The sequence below is a fragment of the Sus scrofa genome, chromosome 15, assembly GCF_000003025.6.
Source record: "Sus scrofa isolate TJ Tabasco breed Duroc chromosome 15, Sscrofa11.1, whole genome shotgun sequence".
Classification (NCBI taxonomy): Eukaryota; Metazoa; Chordata; class Mammalia; order Artiodactyla; family Suidae; genus Sus; species Sus scrofa.
In genome coordinates this window covers 37,913,382-37,928,558 of record NC_010457.5, presented here as the reverse complement: position 1 = coordinate 37,928,558, position 15,177 = coordinate 37,913,382, and the positions used below count along the sequence as shown (strand labels likewise).

Below are 15,177 nucleotides of genomic sequence, written 5' to 3'. Positions count from 1 at the left end.
CTAGTCAAGTTCATTACTGCTGAGCCACAATGGGAATTTCACATTTTACTTTTAATGCTATATTTCTCTCAGGGAATTCCAGCTTCATTTCCACAGAATCCCATGGTCTAATGCCACACTGAAAAATAATTTTGGTCACATTCTATATCTTTGCTGGTACTCAGTCTCAATACTCAGAACAGAATTAGGGATTCAAAGGATATTTTAACGAATAAATAAATGGGTCAAATATTTTTAAATAATTCTTCTCTTCTAATCACTACATGAAAACTGAGACCAGAGTTGTGTAAATGACATGCTTGTGGTTATTCTTGTGCTGCTCATCATAACCTGCTATTCTTTGATAATAATAATCCACCCACTGTAGGGTCTTTTAATCTTTCCCATTTGGAAAAGACTGAGGACTACATTCTCTCTTTGAACTTGTGCATCGGCACCTGCCTCTACAGGGGCTCACTGTTTTGGCTGCTACTCTGGATTTCCTCCTGGTGTGGGTGGGGAAGGACCCTCACTGTTTTGTCTGTAGAAAATATTGCCTGCACTGACCTCTTTATTTTCCTCATTACCTTACCATGAACTTGAGGGTAGCAATGGGTAATTAGCACAGACTCAACATCCACACTTGTTAATCAAACAGGTTGTCAGATCAGCAAAGCAGATGTGATTTCCCAGCTGGAGCAAGGGAAAGAGCTGTGGAGAGAAACAACAGGATGTCTTCAAGGCCAGAGTCCAGGTAAGCAGCAGGGCCCTGTGCTTCAATGCAAAGAGGTTCTGGTCCCTGAGGGACTGGGTTTGAAAATACCAGCAGAAACTTTTGTGAACTGAGTGATATATTCTAAATGGAAATGAGGACATTGGGGCAAAGTTCCTTAGGTTGCTGTCAATCTGTGCATACATCAGTCACAATTTATGTGCCCTCATGCTATTATCTTTTCTTCAGGGGAAAGGATACTTGTGTATACTGTATGTGTGTGTAGAGCTAAACTTTCACCTAGTGATTCTTGTCCTGATCCTCCCATTTAATGTATTTTCCATCATTTGCTGACACAACGTCTCTTCACCATATTATATTTGTATATTTTAAACCTGTTTTTTTCTCATAGACCATGACTTTTAAAATGTTTCTACTATCTTAAGTGTTTCTATATTCGATACAATTTTCCCACCTAAGTGAAAATTTTTAAAACCTACTCACATAGACTTTGGTGTTTGCCTACATTTTAATTCCCCTAATGTCATTTTAAAATCTATAGTTTTTTCAATTTCTTTAGGCAGTGAAAGCTCCCTTAGCCAACAAGAAATGATATTCATGCAACTAACTCAACCGGAAGCACCTATCCATTACCATGTTGATAAGTTTCATGGGTGTAAACACCAGTCACCCAAATTAAAGACCTGGAAATGAGATAAGCTGGCAACTGAGTACAATTGCATATATGTGATTAAGGTGACCTTTCTGGGCAAATTTTTGGAACTGAAATAATTAATAAATTAATATAAGCTGAAAACTGTAACTTAAGGAAAAACAATCAGGTTCAAAAACATGCTCATCTCCTAGTCTTTAAAACATAGTGAAGTCTTCAAAATTAATTTGGGGAAATACCTCTTCAGGAAAATGTGGCCTAAAATGGAGAGTGAAAGGATTAAGCTATACAGAATGTAGAGTTTTATAATAAATTCAGATTTGTAAATAGAATAATAGCTGCAGACATTCAAACAATAAAGCCTGTGGCTAAAGACACGTAAATGGTGGTGTCTAGTTTTCTTTCTGTCCCTCTACACACAGGGATTCAGGACCACCATCCTGGCAAGTGAGAAGAGAACCAGCCCCACTCTCGGAGTCTCCCTTTCTCAGCTCTCTCCACACAACTCATCTCCACTCATTCCAACATCCTTCCCACACCATCTATCCCCTTCAGGCCCTGGTAGGGACACTGCTATGATCTTCACTCCACTTGTCAGGCTTCCCAGAACATCATGACCCTTGTCAGGCAAGGTCGTGGGGGAGTATCAAGGACATCTAGTCCTAAACTCTTTGAGGTCCCTCAACCAATGGCTGTAGATGGAAGCCACCTGGAGCCAGAGAGACAAGCATCTCTGCCCTCCCAGATTGCAGAAATCTCTTGGTTACTTTGTCTTAAATCCTATGAATTGAGCTAAGTGGATGCAAGAGTTCATTGCATGAGAATATCTTATTTGACTGATCCCTGAATTATGCACCCAGCAGTCGTACTAAATATGAACACAGCACTGTTACCCCCAAATAAGCTCATAGAAAAACTCACCAGGAGTATAAAATATCCAAAACTATTAGCCATCACACAAGCCAATTTTAAAGTAATTATAAGGTAATTTAATAATTATAAAATTATTAAATTTATATTAATAAAAAATTAAATATTATAAAATAGTTATAATGTAATTTTCACCATGAGAAATGGATGTTCTCATAAAGAAGATCTACCCAATCTGTCTGTAGAACTTGAAATTTGTTCTGTGACATAACCAATATGAATATGAATTTCAAGGGAAATTTTATTTTGCCAGGATATTGACTGGAATGAACTATGGTCTTGCCAAGTAGCACAATTCAAAACTACAGCTTGAGGACACAGAAGGGACAAATCACAGGTGAAAATGATACCTTACTGCATAAAAAATCTCCACAATCATTCTAGGGAACAGTAAGGAGAGAGAAACTAGCCCTGTGTGAAGATTAGCAATTTTACTGTCTGTCATGATAGATTTCCCTCTTTGGGTACAAAATCTAAAGAAGGTTATAAGGCTTTGGAGCAAAATAAGGTCCCAAAGGAAAGGGCAAGGTCCCCCACTGCCCCTTATTCAGCCACCTTCACAACTTCCTATGCTGCAGTGCAGTTTCCAGCAGTCACCTTTCCGAGATTCTGACAGACAGGAGGTGCCAGATGGATTTCACATTTAATTTAAATTTGGAGTTCCCGTCGTGGCGCGGTGGTTAACGAATCCGACTAGGAACCATGAGGTTGCGGGTTCGGTCCCTGCGCTTGCTCAGTGGGTTGACGATCCGGCGTTGCCGTGAGCTGTGGTGTAGGTTGCAGACGCGGCTCGGATCCCACGTTGCTGTGGCTCTGGCGTAGGCCGGTGGCTACAGCTCCGATTCAAGCCCTAGCCTGGGAACCTCCATATGCCGCGGGAGCGGCCCAAGAAATAGCAAAAAGACAAAAAAATAAGTAAATAAATAAATAAATTTGTTATTTAGCCAATTTCTGCAGGACATCCACCCATAGGCAAATAGGTAGTCCTGTGGCTAAACCCCCTTTTTTTTTTTTTTTTTTGGCTAAACCTTTAAACATGTATTCTCTCAGTTGGTAACTTGATTATTGTCTTTCCTAAGTCATTCCTTAAAAGAATAGAAAATATTTCTGTTGAATAATACCATGCCATGCCAGTAGTACATAAATAACCTCTGCACCAGGAACATTGCTTTTTTTCACTGAGGATGCATTTTAACAATTGGGACCCCTTGCAGATTCCAAAGTGAAGCACTGGTTTCTTCTGTGAAGGGATGTTTCCTCTTTTGTCCTTTAATTTCTTCCTTAATAGTTTCCACTCCTTTGCTTTTTTGTGCCCTGTATTGTGTTGTACAGATTAGTTAAGTGAACATATATTACTTTTTCTAAGATGCCATCCCAACTTAATAGGTTGATGTGATGGTTCTCCTTAAATATTGTGGAACACTTAGCAGTCACGTGATTTTGGAGCAGAATAGGGTCATGCAAGAAAGGGCCTTTCCCCTATAGCCACTGCCTGAAGCACCTTTTCAGCTGCATATTCTGCAGTGGAGCCTGGAGAGCAGCAACTTTCTGAGAATCTCCTCGTAGACAGGAGCTGCCCAGCTGGATTTCAGATCTGATTTAAATTTGTTAATTGGCTAATCCCACCTAGAAATCCACCGGTGACAAACAGACCTGTGCCTAAAAGTTTGAGCATAGATTCTCTTACTTGCTAACTTGATTATTTTCCCTCGTGTACCATTTCTTATAACAGTAGAGAATTTTCCTGTGTTGAACAACATTTCAAGGACAGTAATACACAGATAACCTCGGCACCAGAAACTTTGGCTTTTTTCTCATAGCAACTTGTGGATGCATTTTACCACTTGGGACCCTCTGCTGTTTCCCAGACTTATCTACTGGTCTGTTTGGTGAAGGGATGTTTTTTCTTCTGTCCTTTAATTTCCTCCCTAATTTTTTTCATGTCTTTGCTTTTGTGTGGCATGTGTTGTCCTATACACATGAGTATAGTCAACAGATACTAGTTTTTTCTCAAGATGAATTCCGGACATAATGGCCTCAGTGTGATAGATCTCCTTGAAAGTTGTAGATCCCATCAAGGTCATGTGACTTTGCAGCAGGATAAGGTCAGGCAAGAAAGGGCAGTTTCCCCACAGCCCCTTCCTCAGCCACCTTTTTTGGCTGCATATTCTGTAGTGGATAGTGGAGAGCAGCTACCTTTCTGAGAAACTCCTGACAGGCAAGAGGTAACCAGTTGGATTTCAGTTTCATTTAAACTTGTTATTCAGCCAATCACTACAGGAAGTCCATTAGTAGACAAACAGTAGTGTAGCTAAAGGTTTGAGCATGGATTCTCTCTCACAGCTGTTACCTTTATTTTTTTAGGGTCAAGCAGGAAAAGGCAGTTCCCCCACAGCCCCTTCCTCAGCCACTTTTTCAGTTGCATATTTTGTAGTGGAGTGTGGAAGCAGCCACCTTTCTGAGAATCTCTGGACAGGAGCTACCCAGCCAGATTTCAGTTCTGATGTAAATTGGTTATTCAGCTAATCCCTTGGAGAAAACAACCATTAGACAAACAGTCCTATGGCTACACATTTGGGCATGGATTCTTTCCCTTGGAACCTTGATTTTTTTTCCTTCATGTATCATTGCTTATAACAGTAGAGAATTTTTTTCTGTCTAAGTAGATATTTCAAGGACAGGAGCATGTAGAAAATCTCGGCACCAGGAACTTTGCATTTTTTCACTCACCAACATGTTGATACATTTTACCATGTGGGACCCACTACTGTGTCCGGATGGATCCACGGGTCTGTTCAGTGAAGGGGGGTTTTGTCCCCTGTCCTTTACTTTTCTCACTCATTTTTTTTACTTCTCTGCCTTTGTGTGGCATGTTTTATATTGTACAGACGACTATAGTCAACAGATGTTAGTCTTTCTCGGGAGTTGCTGTCGTGACTCAGCAGTTAAAGAACCCAGCTAGCCTCCATGAGGTTGCGGGTTCGATCCCTGGCCTCGCTCAGTGGGTTAAGGATCCAGCGTTGCCTTGAGCTGTGATGTAGGTTGCAGCTGCAGCTTGGATCCCATGTTGCTGTGGCTCTGTCATAGGCCAGTGGCTACAGCTCCGATTAGACCCCTAGCTTGGGAACCTCCATATGCTGTGGATGTGGCCTTAAAAAGACAAAGAAAAAAAGAAAAAATTAGAAAAACTGTTAGTCTTTCTCAGGGTGAATCCCTGACTTAATAGACTCAATGTGATATGTCTCTTTGAATGTTGTAGATCAACTACAGGTCATGTGACTTTGCAGCAGGATAGAGCTGGGCAAGAAAGAGCAGTTCTCCCACAGCCCCTTCCTCAGCCACCTTTTTGGCTGCATATTCTGCAGTGGGGTGTGGAGAGTAGCCACCTTTCTGAGAACATCTGGCAGACAGAAGCTACCCAACTAGATATCAGGTTTTACATGAATTGGTTATTTGGCTAATCCCTGGTAGAAATTGACAAGTAGACAAACAGTCTTGTGGGTAAACCTTTGGGCATGGATTCTCTCCCTTGGAACCTTGATTACTGTCTTCCCTAAATCATTCCTTATAGTAATAGAGAATAATCCCTGTCGACCAAGGCATTTACAGGCCAATAGGACATTAGTAACCATGGCGCCAGTAATTTGCTTTTTTTCTTATCAACTTCTGGATATGATTCCCCCCCCCCCCGTTTTTTCTCCAGTGATCCACTGTTATGTTCATTGAAGGGATGTTTCTTCTTCTCTCCTCTACTTTCCTCCCTAATTTTTTTCACTTCTCCGCTTTTGTGTGTTATACAGATCAGTATAATCAACAGATACTAAGTTTTTCTCATGGTGAATTCTGGATACAGTAGCCTCAGTATGACCCATCTCCTTGAATGGTACAGAACAGCTAAATGTCATGTGAATTTGGAGCAATAGGCTTAGGCAGGTAAGAGCAGTTGCCCTGTTGCCCCTTCCTTAACCACTTTCACTTCATATGTTGCAGTGAAGAGTGGCCAGCAGCCACTTTGCTGAGGATCTCCTGACAGACAGGAGGTACACAGCTGGCTTCCATGTTTGGTTTATATTTGTTATTCAGATAATTATTTGGAATCCAGCTGAATACAAACAGGTCATCATTTCACCAAACATATGGACATGGACTCTCTAACTTGGTATCTGGAATGTTTTCTTTCCTTTATCATTCATTATAACAGGAAGATTTTCTGTGTCAAAAAATACATCTCAAACCACTTGAACATGAAAGTGCATGGCACCAGAATCTTTGCTTATTTTCTCTTTACCAACCTGTGACCCTTTTACCAATTAGGCCCCCTGGTGTTTCCCACCCAACATTTACTTGTCTGTTCTGTGAAGAGATGTTTGTTTGCCCTTCAATTTCCTCCTTAATTTTTGCCTTTCTTTTTTTTTTTTTTTTTTTGATGGTTTTGTGTTCTACAATGAGTAAAGTTAAGAGATTGTAGTCTTTTTATAAGTGCCTTGATGATGTTTTAGGCTCAAAGGTGATAATTCTCCTTGATTGATTAAGAAGAGCAAAGGTCTTGTGACTTTGGGTTAGAATACACTCAGGGAGGTATGGGCAATTTCCCATTGACACGACCTCAAACAACTTGAATGCTTAATTTCCTCCACTTGAGGAATTTTATCCCCTAATCTTTGGAAATATAGTGAAAGATAGAAAAGCCCTGCTTAATTTTGTCATAGTTTACTTGAAATTTGGTGTTCAGCATATCTCTCCATAAAAGAAAACTTTAGTAGTGATATTTAGTGATTTAGCTTATCAGTATGTTAAGTTTTCCTTAATTTGTAAATAACATTGACTGTTCATATTAGATGTTTTATTTGTATAATATTAGATTTCAAATTTTTAAAATGTTATTCATGTACACCACCAAAATATTCTTTATTCTACGTATTTGAGCTCATTTACCGCAAGCCTCCTGTCGGTTATTCACTACTCTCTTCTGTGGACCTGTGGAGGTTTTATTGGTCATTTGGTTTGTTTATTGAGTTCATGGTTTATTTCCTTTTTGTTTGTTCTGAGCATCCTAAATAGGAGTGAAACCTTTTGCATCTGAGTTACTTCATTAGCGTCATAACAGTAAGGTTCCTACGTTGGTGAAAGTAACAAGATTTCAACTTTTTTATGGATGAATAGATTTCTATTGAATACATATATACTATTTTTCATCACCCATTTTTCTGTTGATTGGGAACTTTGTCAAAGAGCAAACTGCCTTTGTTTTCTTCTAGGAGTTTTACTGTTCCAGGTGTTATTCAAATCTTTACCTCATTTTAAGTTGAGTTTTAGGTGTTGTGTCAGAGAATGATCTAGATAATTTAATTCCAGTAGTAATTCTGAGAACAGAGGCTGATAAAATACATCTTTCTGAATGCTATTATTATGTGAGGATTCAAATGCTAAGGAATTTAACATCCCCACAGTCTGCTGTGGGTACTGTAGGAGCAATTATGAAAAGTTGTTGGGATTATCTTCAGGCATTGAATGCCTAGGAAATTACTTGCTCATCCTTGGTTGAAAGGTGGGTTTCATATTATTAGTAACTAGGCAAAAATGGAACATTGAGGATGACAGATTCAGAAAATAGTCCAGACTCTCAGCAGTGTATCTTCTAATCTCATAGAGAAGAAAATAATTCTCTTGAGTGAAATTGTGTTTTAAAATTGCTTTCTCTGATGTCAAATGGGAGAGTCAAAATTTTAAGAGGTTATCATACTTCTTTTTTGATTTTCAAGTGTCTGTGCCATGATAGTAAAGGTAGCCTTCCTGTAGCATAATTATTTTTTTCTCCATGTGGGGAAATCTTTTATCTCTTAGATTGCATTGTGGGACACATAAACAAAGTCTCTCAAATTAGTCTTTCAAGGATGCAAATCCAAATTCAAAGTTCTGCCCAGAATTTCTAACAAAGCCATGGTCCTTACCTATGGGCAAGTAATCATGAGACAATGGGAAACTGTCTGGACAAGAGGAGTCAAAGTGTCAGAAACCTGAATTTCCTTATTGGCCATGAGGTCCCCTGACCCCTATTTGGGGCAGAGGCATTATGGGAAACTTGTGTCTCTGCCTGAATTTCAAAGTTTTCTCTTTATTTTTATAGAGAAAATCCATGAATTAAGATTGACACTCCAAGGAGCTGTGGACGATGGCCAGTCATTATACACAGTCCAGGACCTACAGAGACTTTCAAGCTCAGAAAGTGAAGAAGCAACTCCCAGGACCAGAGCTTCAGAGGGCTCCTGCACCACAGGATGAAGATCTTAAGGTATACGTGGGTCAGGACCATGTGAAACCAGGGGTGGCTTGGACTCCAGAGGCAGAGTTTGGACCTGAAATGTTCTGGATCCATCACTCACTTGTCCATTCCCATCCAAAGGTGGCTGCCTTTGGACCTGCTCCTCAGGCAACCTGGGCCAGAACCAACTAACTCTTCCTTAGTGCTATGTCCTGCCTGGTCTTATCCAAACCTTCCCATCTAAGTCTTTCTGTTCCTGCTGAGACCAGCAGCCCTTCCTCCTAGGATGCTCCCTAACGAAGTCTATGGTAAGCCCCACAGTATGAGAAAGATCCTGGCATTTAATGAACCATGTGCTTCTGTCCTTTTTGCAGAATCCGTATTCACCTCTCTCCGTCTGTCCTTGTACTGTCTTTGGGCATGTGCCCGTGATTTCCACTGACTCTCTGACCTTTTTCTCCTCCACCCACAGGTGAAGTGCAGGGACTGTGGAGCCTCTGTTCACAAAGCCAGTAGCGTCAGGTGCCGTGTGAAGTACTGACAGGGGGCCCTGGCCCCCCAGCCCTTGGGCTATAAACTCAGGAAGGAAACTCTAGAACCACGGAAGCTTCAGATCCTACAGATCCTGAGGACCTGTAACCCAGTTGATAGAGGCAAGGAGCAGAGGCCACGGTGAGCTGTGGGGGAGGTGGGACTCAGTCCCTGTCTGCCTCCCCAGTGTCCTGTCATTCCTAAGCGTGGTTGAGCACACAGCGTAGAAAAGGAGAGGAACAGACTGCACTGAGTTCAGCCCAAAGCCTAAGTCCTCAGGGGGCCACACTCAGGAGTTCCTAATATGCCTTGAGGTCACTCTAGTGGGGGTGGTGGAGAACATATGCAACTTTGCACATGAGAGGAACCCAAGCCAGAGAGACAAATAAGAGGAGTGTCCTGGGAAAACCTGGATGTGTCCCTGGATGTGGGGGAAGGATGTGAGATGAGGGAAGAGGGTTTGGCACCACAGCCTCCAAACTAGGAAAAGGCACAGCCTTGTCTGTTCCAACTATTACAAGGAGATTGGGATCCCACCACTTAACGTGCTTTGTTCTGCAGGCAAGTGGGGCATCAGCTGAAGTTACTCCAGAGACTTCCTGGGAGACCACAGGGGCAGCAGTGGTGCTGGAAGGAAGCGACGGAATCCTGTGACTATGTGAGGGTAAGTCCCCGGGTCCCGCTCTCTCCCCTGGGCAACCCTGGTTGGCCTCCCTCTCCTCCTGTGGGAGGGAAGTTGTACCAGTCTTTCCCCACCAATGTGATCCCTCAGAGTACTTTTCAGATGGCATTTTCCTGGGTTTCTTTGATTTGCATTCTGATTTGCAGGTCTAGCAGTGTATGCTGAGGGGAAGTGGAGGTGATGATGCCAGTAGCATCCTGTAAGTAGCCTCCTTCGAGTTAGACTTCATGGCTGTAACTGTGACACATCCTGCAAAACTGTCCCTCAAAACTCCATTTGTCATCTGTGCCTGCAAAACACCAAGCTGTGTACAGTCCCTCGAAGAGGGGACAAAAAAAGCTTGGTTCCACTTATTTAACAAGAGGCACTGTTAGAATCTTTCTGTTTTCCTAGTTGATGTGTAAATGTAGCCAGGCAATGCTGTTGTGCTCTTTATCGTGCACACCCCTGAGGTTGGGTAATCACCATGTAGAAATTGAATCCTGTGAGATGTGTACTGGTTACTTTGAGTATTTATTGGATGGTGAGGAAATTCTAACTACGGTTGTTCTGTTTTGTCTTCTGCTACAGCATCCTCACAGGCTGATGCTCATCTAGCCATCCAGGAGGAAATCCCTCCTGGAACTGGAGCAGCCAAGTAGGCCACCGGTCAGGAAAGATGAGCTGAAATCTACCCAGCCTTCGGTGTCTCTCAGCAAGAAAAGTTTGGTGCAGCACCCCCACAGCAGCATCCAGGCTCCGGGCAAGAGATCTGCCCAGAGCTCCATCCAGCATTATCTGCACCACCTCAAAGAAACCTAGACTCAGCCCCATGCCAACCCCTCAGAAGAGCTCACCGACATCAGATCTGAGGGTCTTCCAGTATCTCCATCATCCATGCAGTACAACTGGACATGGACCCACAGTGACACCCCATGTGACCAGTAAGACACCTGCACAGCTGCCAGGCCCTCTCCCCAGCCTCGACTCAGCAGATCTGGCTCTGACACTGTCCAAGCCTCGCTGTAGCCCATCCTCCACCCACTAGCCTTGTTCCAGGCCAGCCTCTCAGGATGCCCTTCAGGGGAATAAGCAAAGGCTAGTGGAGCTGCAGCGACATGGTGCCTCCCCCACCCCCACCTGCAGAGAAGCTGGCCCCTCCTGCTCTGAGCTGCCCTGTCTGCAGGGAGCCTGAGGGTCCCTGCACCCCAGGCTCCTGAAGTGTCCTCTACGAGGACCTTCAGGTGTCCTCTTCCTCTAAAGAGAGTGACTGGGAGGGAGACACCCATGACCACTAAAACTTGTCCTCCAGCCCCAGGTGCCCTGAAAGTGATGATTCCCTGAGAAGGGGAAGTCACACAGAGTGGCCTGTCCCTATGAGTTAGTGGTTCTTCACCTTTGGTGGATGCAGACCAGCCCTGGGAACAGGCACCTGCAAACAGTGCACTTTCTCAGGATGGAATTAGAGGCACATTCCAAGTGGAGTATACTTCCCAAACTGGAATGTAAAGATGTTTGTGAATCTAAACCCTATTTAAGGCATTGAGATGAATATAGGAGTCAATTGTAACTGTTGTATAAGTGGAGGCTATAGTGTTTGTCTGCATTTGGGGGAAAATGTCTGAACTTTCGACACCAGGCTAAAGGGCCCAACTTTGTTTTGCAAAACCTGCTTTCTATAAAACTCGTCTATAGAAAAAAACCTATTCTATAAAACAAAACTCTTGTCTCTTAAAGTTAAAGAAACTTTAGCTCAATCCATTAACCAGGGTTTCCCAAAATCCAGATTAATTTCATAGGTCCTTATTTATAATGAAATGCTTATCCAGTGACTTGACTCAGCTTATTATAAACTTAATGGAATTAAAAAACTTTCCTGGAGTTCCCACTGTGGTGCATCAGGATCAGCGACGATGTCTCCGTAGCACAAGGACACAGGTTTGATCCCACAGTGGGTTCAGGATCTGGCATCGCTGCAGGTATGGCGTAGGTCACAGCTATGATTCGGATCTGATCCTTGGTCTGGGAACTCCCTATGCCACAAGGCATCCAAAAAGGAAAAACAAAACAAAACCCTTTCCTATGCCAGTTTCCTCAGTTTCATTTACAGTCCTCCTGATCAGAGTCACTGAGGGTCTGAGGGCTTTCACTGAAAAGGGAAGCTGTCCCAGGAGGTGGAGAGGGGATCGTCTGAACCTGGGGCCCAACTGCCCATTGTCCATTCTGGTAAAGACCACTCTACAGCCTGGCCTGGAACACAGCAGGATGGAGGGGGTGGGGCACCTGCAGGCCTGGACTGTCATTAGGTGAGTTCTCTTGAGGGGAGGCTGGAGGGCCATTCTGGCCATCGGAGTAGGTGTCCTTTAGGTCACATGGGACTGTCTCTCTGGGCCCAGTCCATCTTTCCTGAGCAGAGCCTGGAGAATCTGGATGGCCATCCAGCTCGGGGCTCTCAGTGCTTCTCTGAGGTCTAGAAGGGACTGAGAATCTGTTTGTTTGAGGGACTTGCATGGGGACCCAGGCAGACCCCTCATCTGGGGCCAGGATGCAGATTGTGGAATTTGAGGAGAATGACATTGGCTTTGAGTTCACATTAGGACACTGGGCTTGAACTTTCCATGTGCCAGCAGGGCTGAGGCCAAGCGTGCTGGAGGCAGCCTGAGGAATGTCAAGGGAGCCCAGGTCAGGTCTGCTGTCTGGAAGCTAAACAATGATGGAGGGACCTGGCGGGGGTGCAGGACAGCAGGCTGGGGGTTCAGTGATGTTCACCCATGAGTGCTCCTGAGCAAATTCTAGGAAAGATGTCTTCCTGGTGTCGGTAGGGGCACTGGCCTTCAGATGCTGTAAGAAAAGACACCGCACAGGGAATATATATAAAGTTTTATCTCAAGAGGCAGAAAATTGGACCATATCCACCACTCTCCTCATCTCAGAGCCATCCAGCACCTCAGGGTTTCCCAGGTTTCTCATTCACTGTGCTGTTTTCCTTCCTGTCTGGGCCAAGCTCCCAGGTGTGCCCCACCCTCTCCCCATGGGGATTCTCTAAGAGTGGACTGAGCCCCTTCCAGTTATAGACCCCAGGAGGGTAGGGATGGCTTCTTTGTTTCCCTCCAGGCTACCCCTGGCCTTGCCACTGATGGGGTCAGGGATGGAGAGACAAAGCACATTTACATCTCAATAAACTCAGATGAGCCAAGCCTCGCACCTTGCTCACCACCGTCCACGTTCCTTCTGTCTTGTTCAAGGAAGCTGTGCTCAGCTGGCCCCAGGGTATCCTTGGCTCTCCTTCTCTTCCTTTGGCCCCAGGTGGGGGAAGGCAAGCCCCATCCTGGCCCTTCCCAGGGCAGCTCCTGCTCCTGCTGCCTCCTAAAGGCACATTCATCCTTTCCACACCTGTGCTCAGAGAGACGGCAGAAAACACAGTCAGCTTTCAGAGGTGACCTTCAGGATAGATTCAGCCCTCTGCTCACCCTAGGATCCCCCCACCCACCCACCAAGAGGACCCTGTCACACTGGTCCTCACCATCTCTACATCCCATCCTCACCTGTAGGGGTATGTGGTGCTGATGCTGCTCCTGTTGACCTGCCCTCGGCCTTGCCTTCTTGAAGTTCCAGGGCAGTCCTCCTCAGTGTCCATGTCAGAGATCCTGAACCATGAAAAGCAAAATTATGTCACATTAGTACATATGTCCCTTCTGCACCTTCCCCTCAAAGTGACCACTCAGTGACCACTCATCAAACTAAGGACAACGTTCTTCTTCACACAAAATGGCATCACATGAAGAGACATTGACCATCCTTTTCCAGGTGGCCTTTCCCAGAACAGAATCCACACAAACAAGACAAAATGACTATGAATGCCGAATGTCAATTTTCACTCACTGAAAGAGACTGAAGTGTGAGACTCTGTGAAGGTTTTCTCAATTGACAATATTAGAGAAAGACAGACAACACTTTGCATGACACACAAAATAAAAGAATGGTGCGAGAATGCTCCAGCTCGCCTCTGGCTAGGACATTTGAAACTCTGACATAAGGCATATTTTCCTCCTCAAAATTCCAAAATTCCAATCTGACGTGATAGGAGGAAACTTCAACTACAACTTAACACAGGAAAATGTTTTCTGTCTGGGAGCCTGGGAGCTTCACGTCTTTAGGTGTGGACTGCTCTTTATTCACTGCTTTTCTTTGGCACCCACTTTTAAAATAGTGTCTCGAAAGTGTGAACTTTCTGTATCTGAACAAAGAATGAAAAATAAATTGCTTAGCCTCTAAATGCACTCGGCCAACCACCAGATTCCATAACTGCTTGGGCACTGCCCCTCACATGCAGGGGAGTTTGAACCATCCTGTCATAATCGTCATTTGAAGGATGTATTTTATTATCCTTTCTCCTAGGAAATGTGATTACAACTTAAAGAATCCATACCTGAAATGAAAACCCGTCTTGGTGCCTATTTCTCCAGTTGGACTAATTTTCTGAGGTTAAAAACCAGGGACCAAAATGTAATAGAAACCAACCCGAAATCCTTCTATCAGTTTCTCTGTCAGCAGATTCCAGAGAGGGGGATGCTTCCAAACTCTGCTGGACACGATGCAGCTGCCAGGAAGCCGAGAAGGTTCCCTCCCAGCTTCTTCCCCAGGCAGGTGACCCTTAAGGTGATCTCATCATATCCTGAAAAACAGGTAATCTTTTGGTTATATTTCCAAGCAATTAAAGCTGTTCGTACACATACCTGTGTATACTTTTAAACATTAATATGTCCTGGGAGGGAAAACATGCCCATTTACCAAGAAGCTCTGTTCCATTCTGCACTTTACCTTTTGACTCAAATAACTGTTCCCAAAAAAAGTCTTCTTGCTGACACGGACATCAGGTTCATTCAGATCCGTCCTCCTTTGCCCTTTATTCCTGGAGATGCACCAAGTTGCTCTTTTGCCTCCTTCCTCCTGGTGTCTGGCATTTTCAGTTTCCAACATATTTTTTCCAGTAGAAATCAAGCCCCAGATCCCTGTGGACAAATGTCCTAGTTCATATAAATTAGGATAAGTGAGTGATGGCCTTTCAGGCATGTTCCCAGGTGTCCAGTCTCAGAGTGATCTCTGACCTCTAAGCCTGGTGGCCAGGCTTCCATGGACCCTCTAAGTCTCAGGCAGAAATGATAAGACTTCATGCAGCAGTGACCCAGGGCTGGGCTCATCCACAGCTGGCCAGACCAGCAGAGGGAGGCCCAGCACTCAGGGGAGGTTCATGGACTTCCTGAGGGGCTCAGACAACTGCCCTTGCTTGGCTGGACATCAGCATTTCTGAGGAGCCTTCAGGCTGCATGATTTGCAAGAATCAAATATGCCAAAAATGAAACAAATCCAAACAAAATCCCAAACTATCAACAAATAGCTCTTCAAACACAGCACAAATGGCAAGTCCA

At 44.0% G+C, this 15,177-nt stretch overlaps 1 protein-coding gene and 1 long non-coding RNA gene across 2 annotated transcripts in view; both read left to right on the top strand.

Annotated features, from left to right (window-relative positions):
• LOC100525433 (zinc finger protein 705A-like) overlaps positions 1-840 on the top strand; it is a 29,713-nt gene extending 28,873 nt beyond the window's left edge. Inside the window, exon 10 of the mRNA XM_021076388.1 lies at positions 638-840. Within this exon, the coding sequence (XP_020932047.1) occupies positions 638-825 (188 nt within the window). The 3' untranslated portion in view covers positions 826-840. The remainder of the gene's footprint in view (positions 1-637) is intronic.
• Positions 9,039-14,259, top strand: LOC102159566. Its single transcript, XR_002339466.1, has 4 exons — positions 9,039-9,228; positions 9,649-9,751; positions 9,916-9,968; positions 10,340-14,259. It is a non-coding gene; the product is annotated as an uncharacterized LOC102159566 (long non-coding RNA).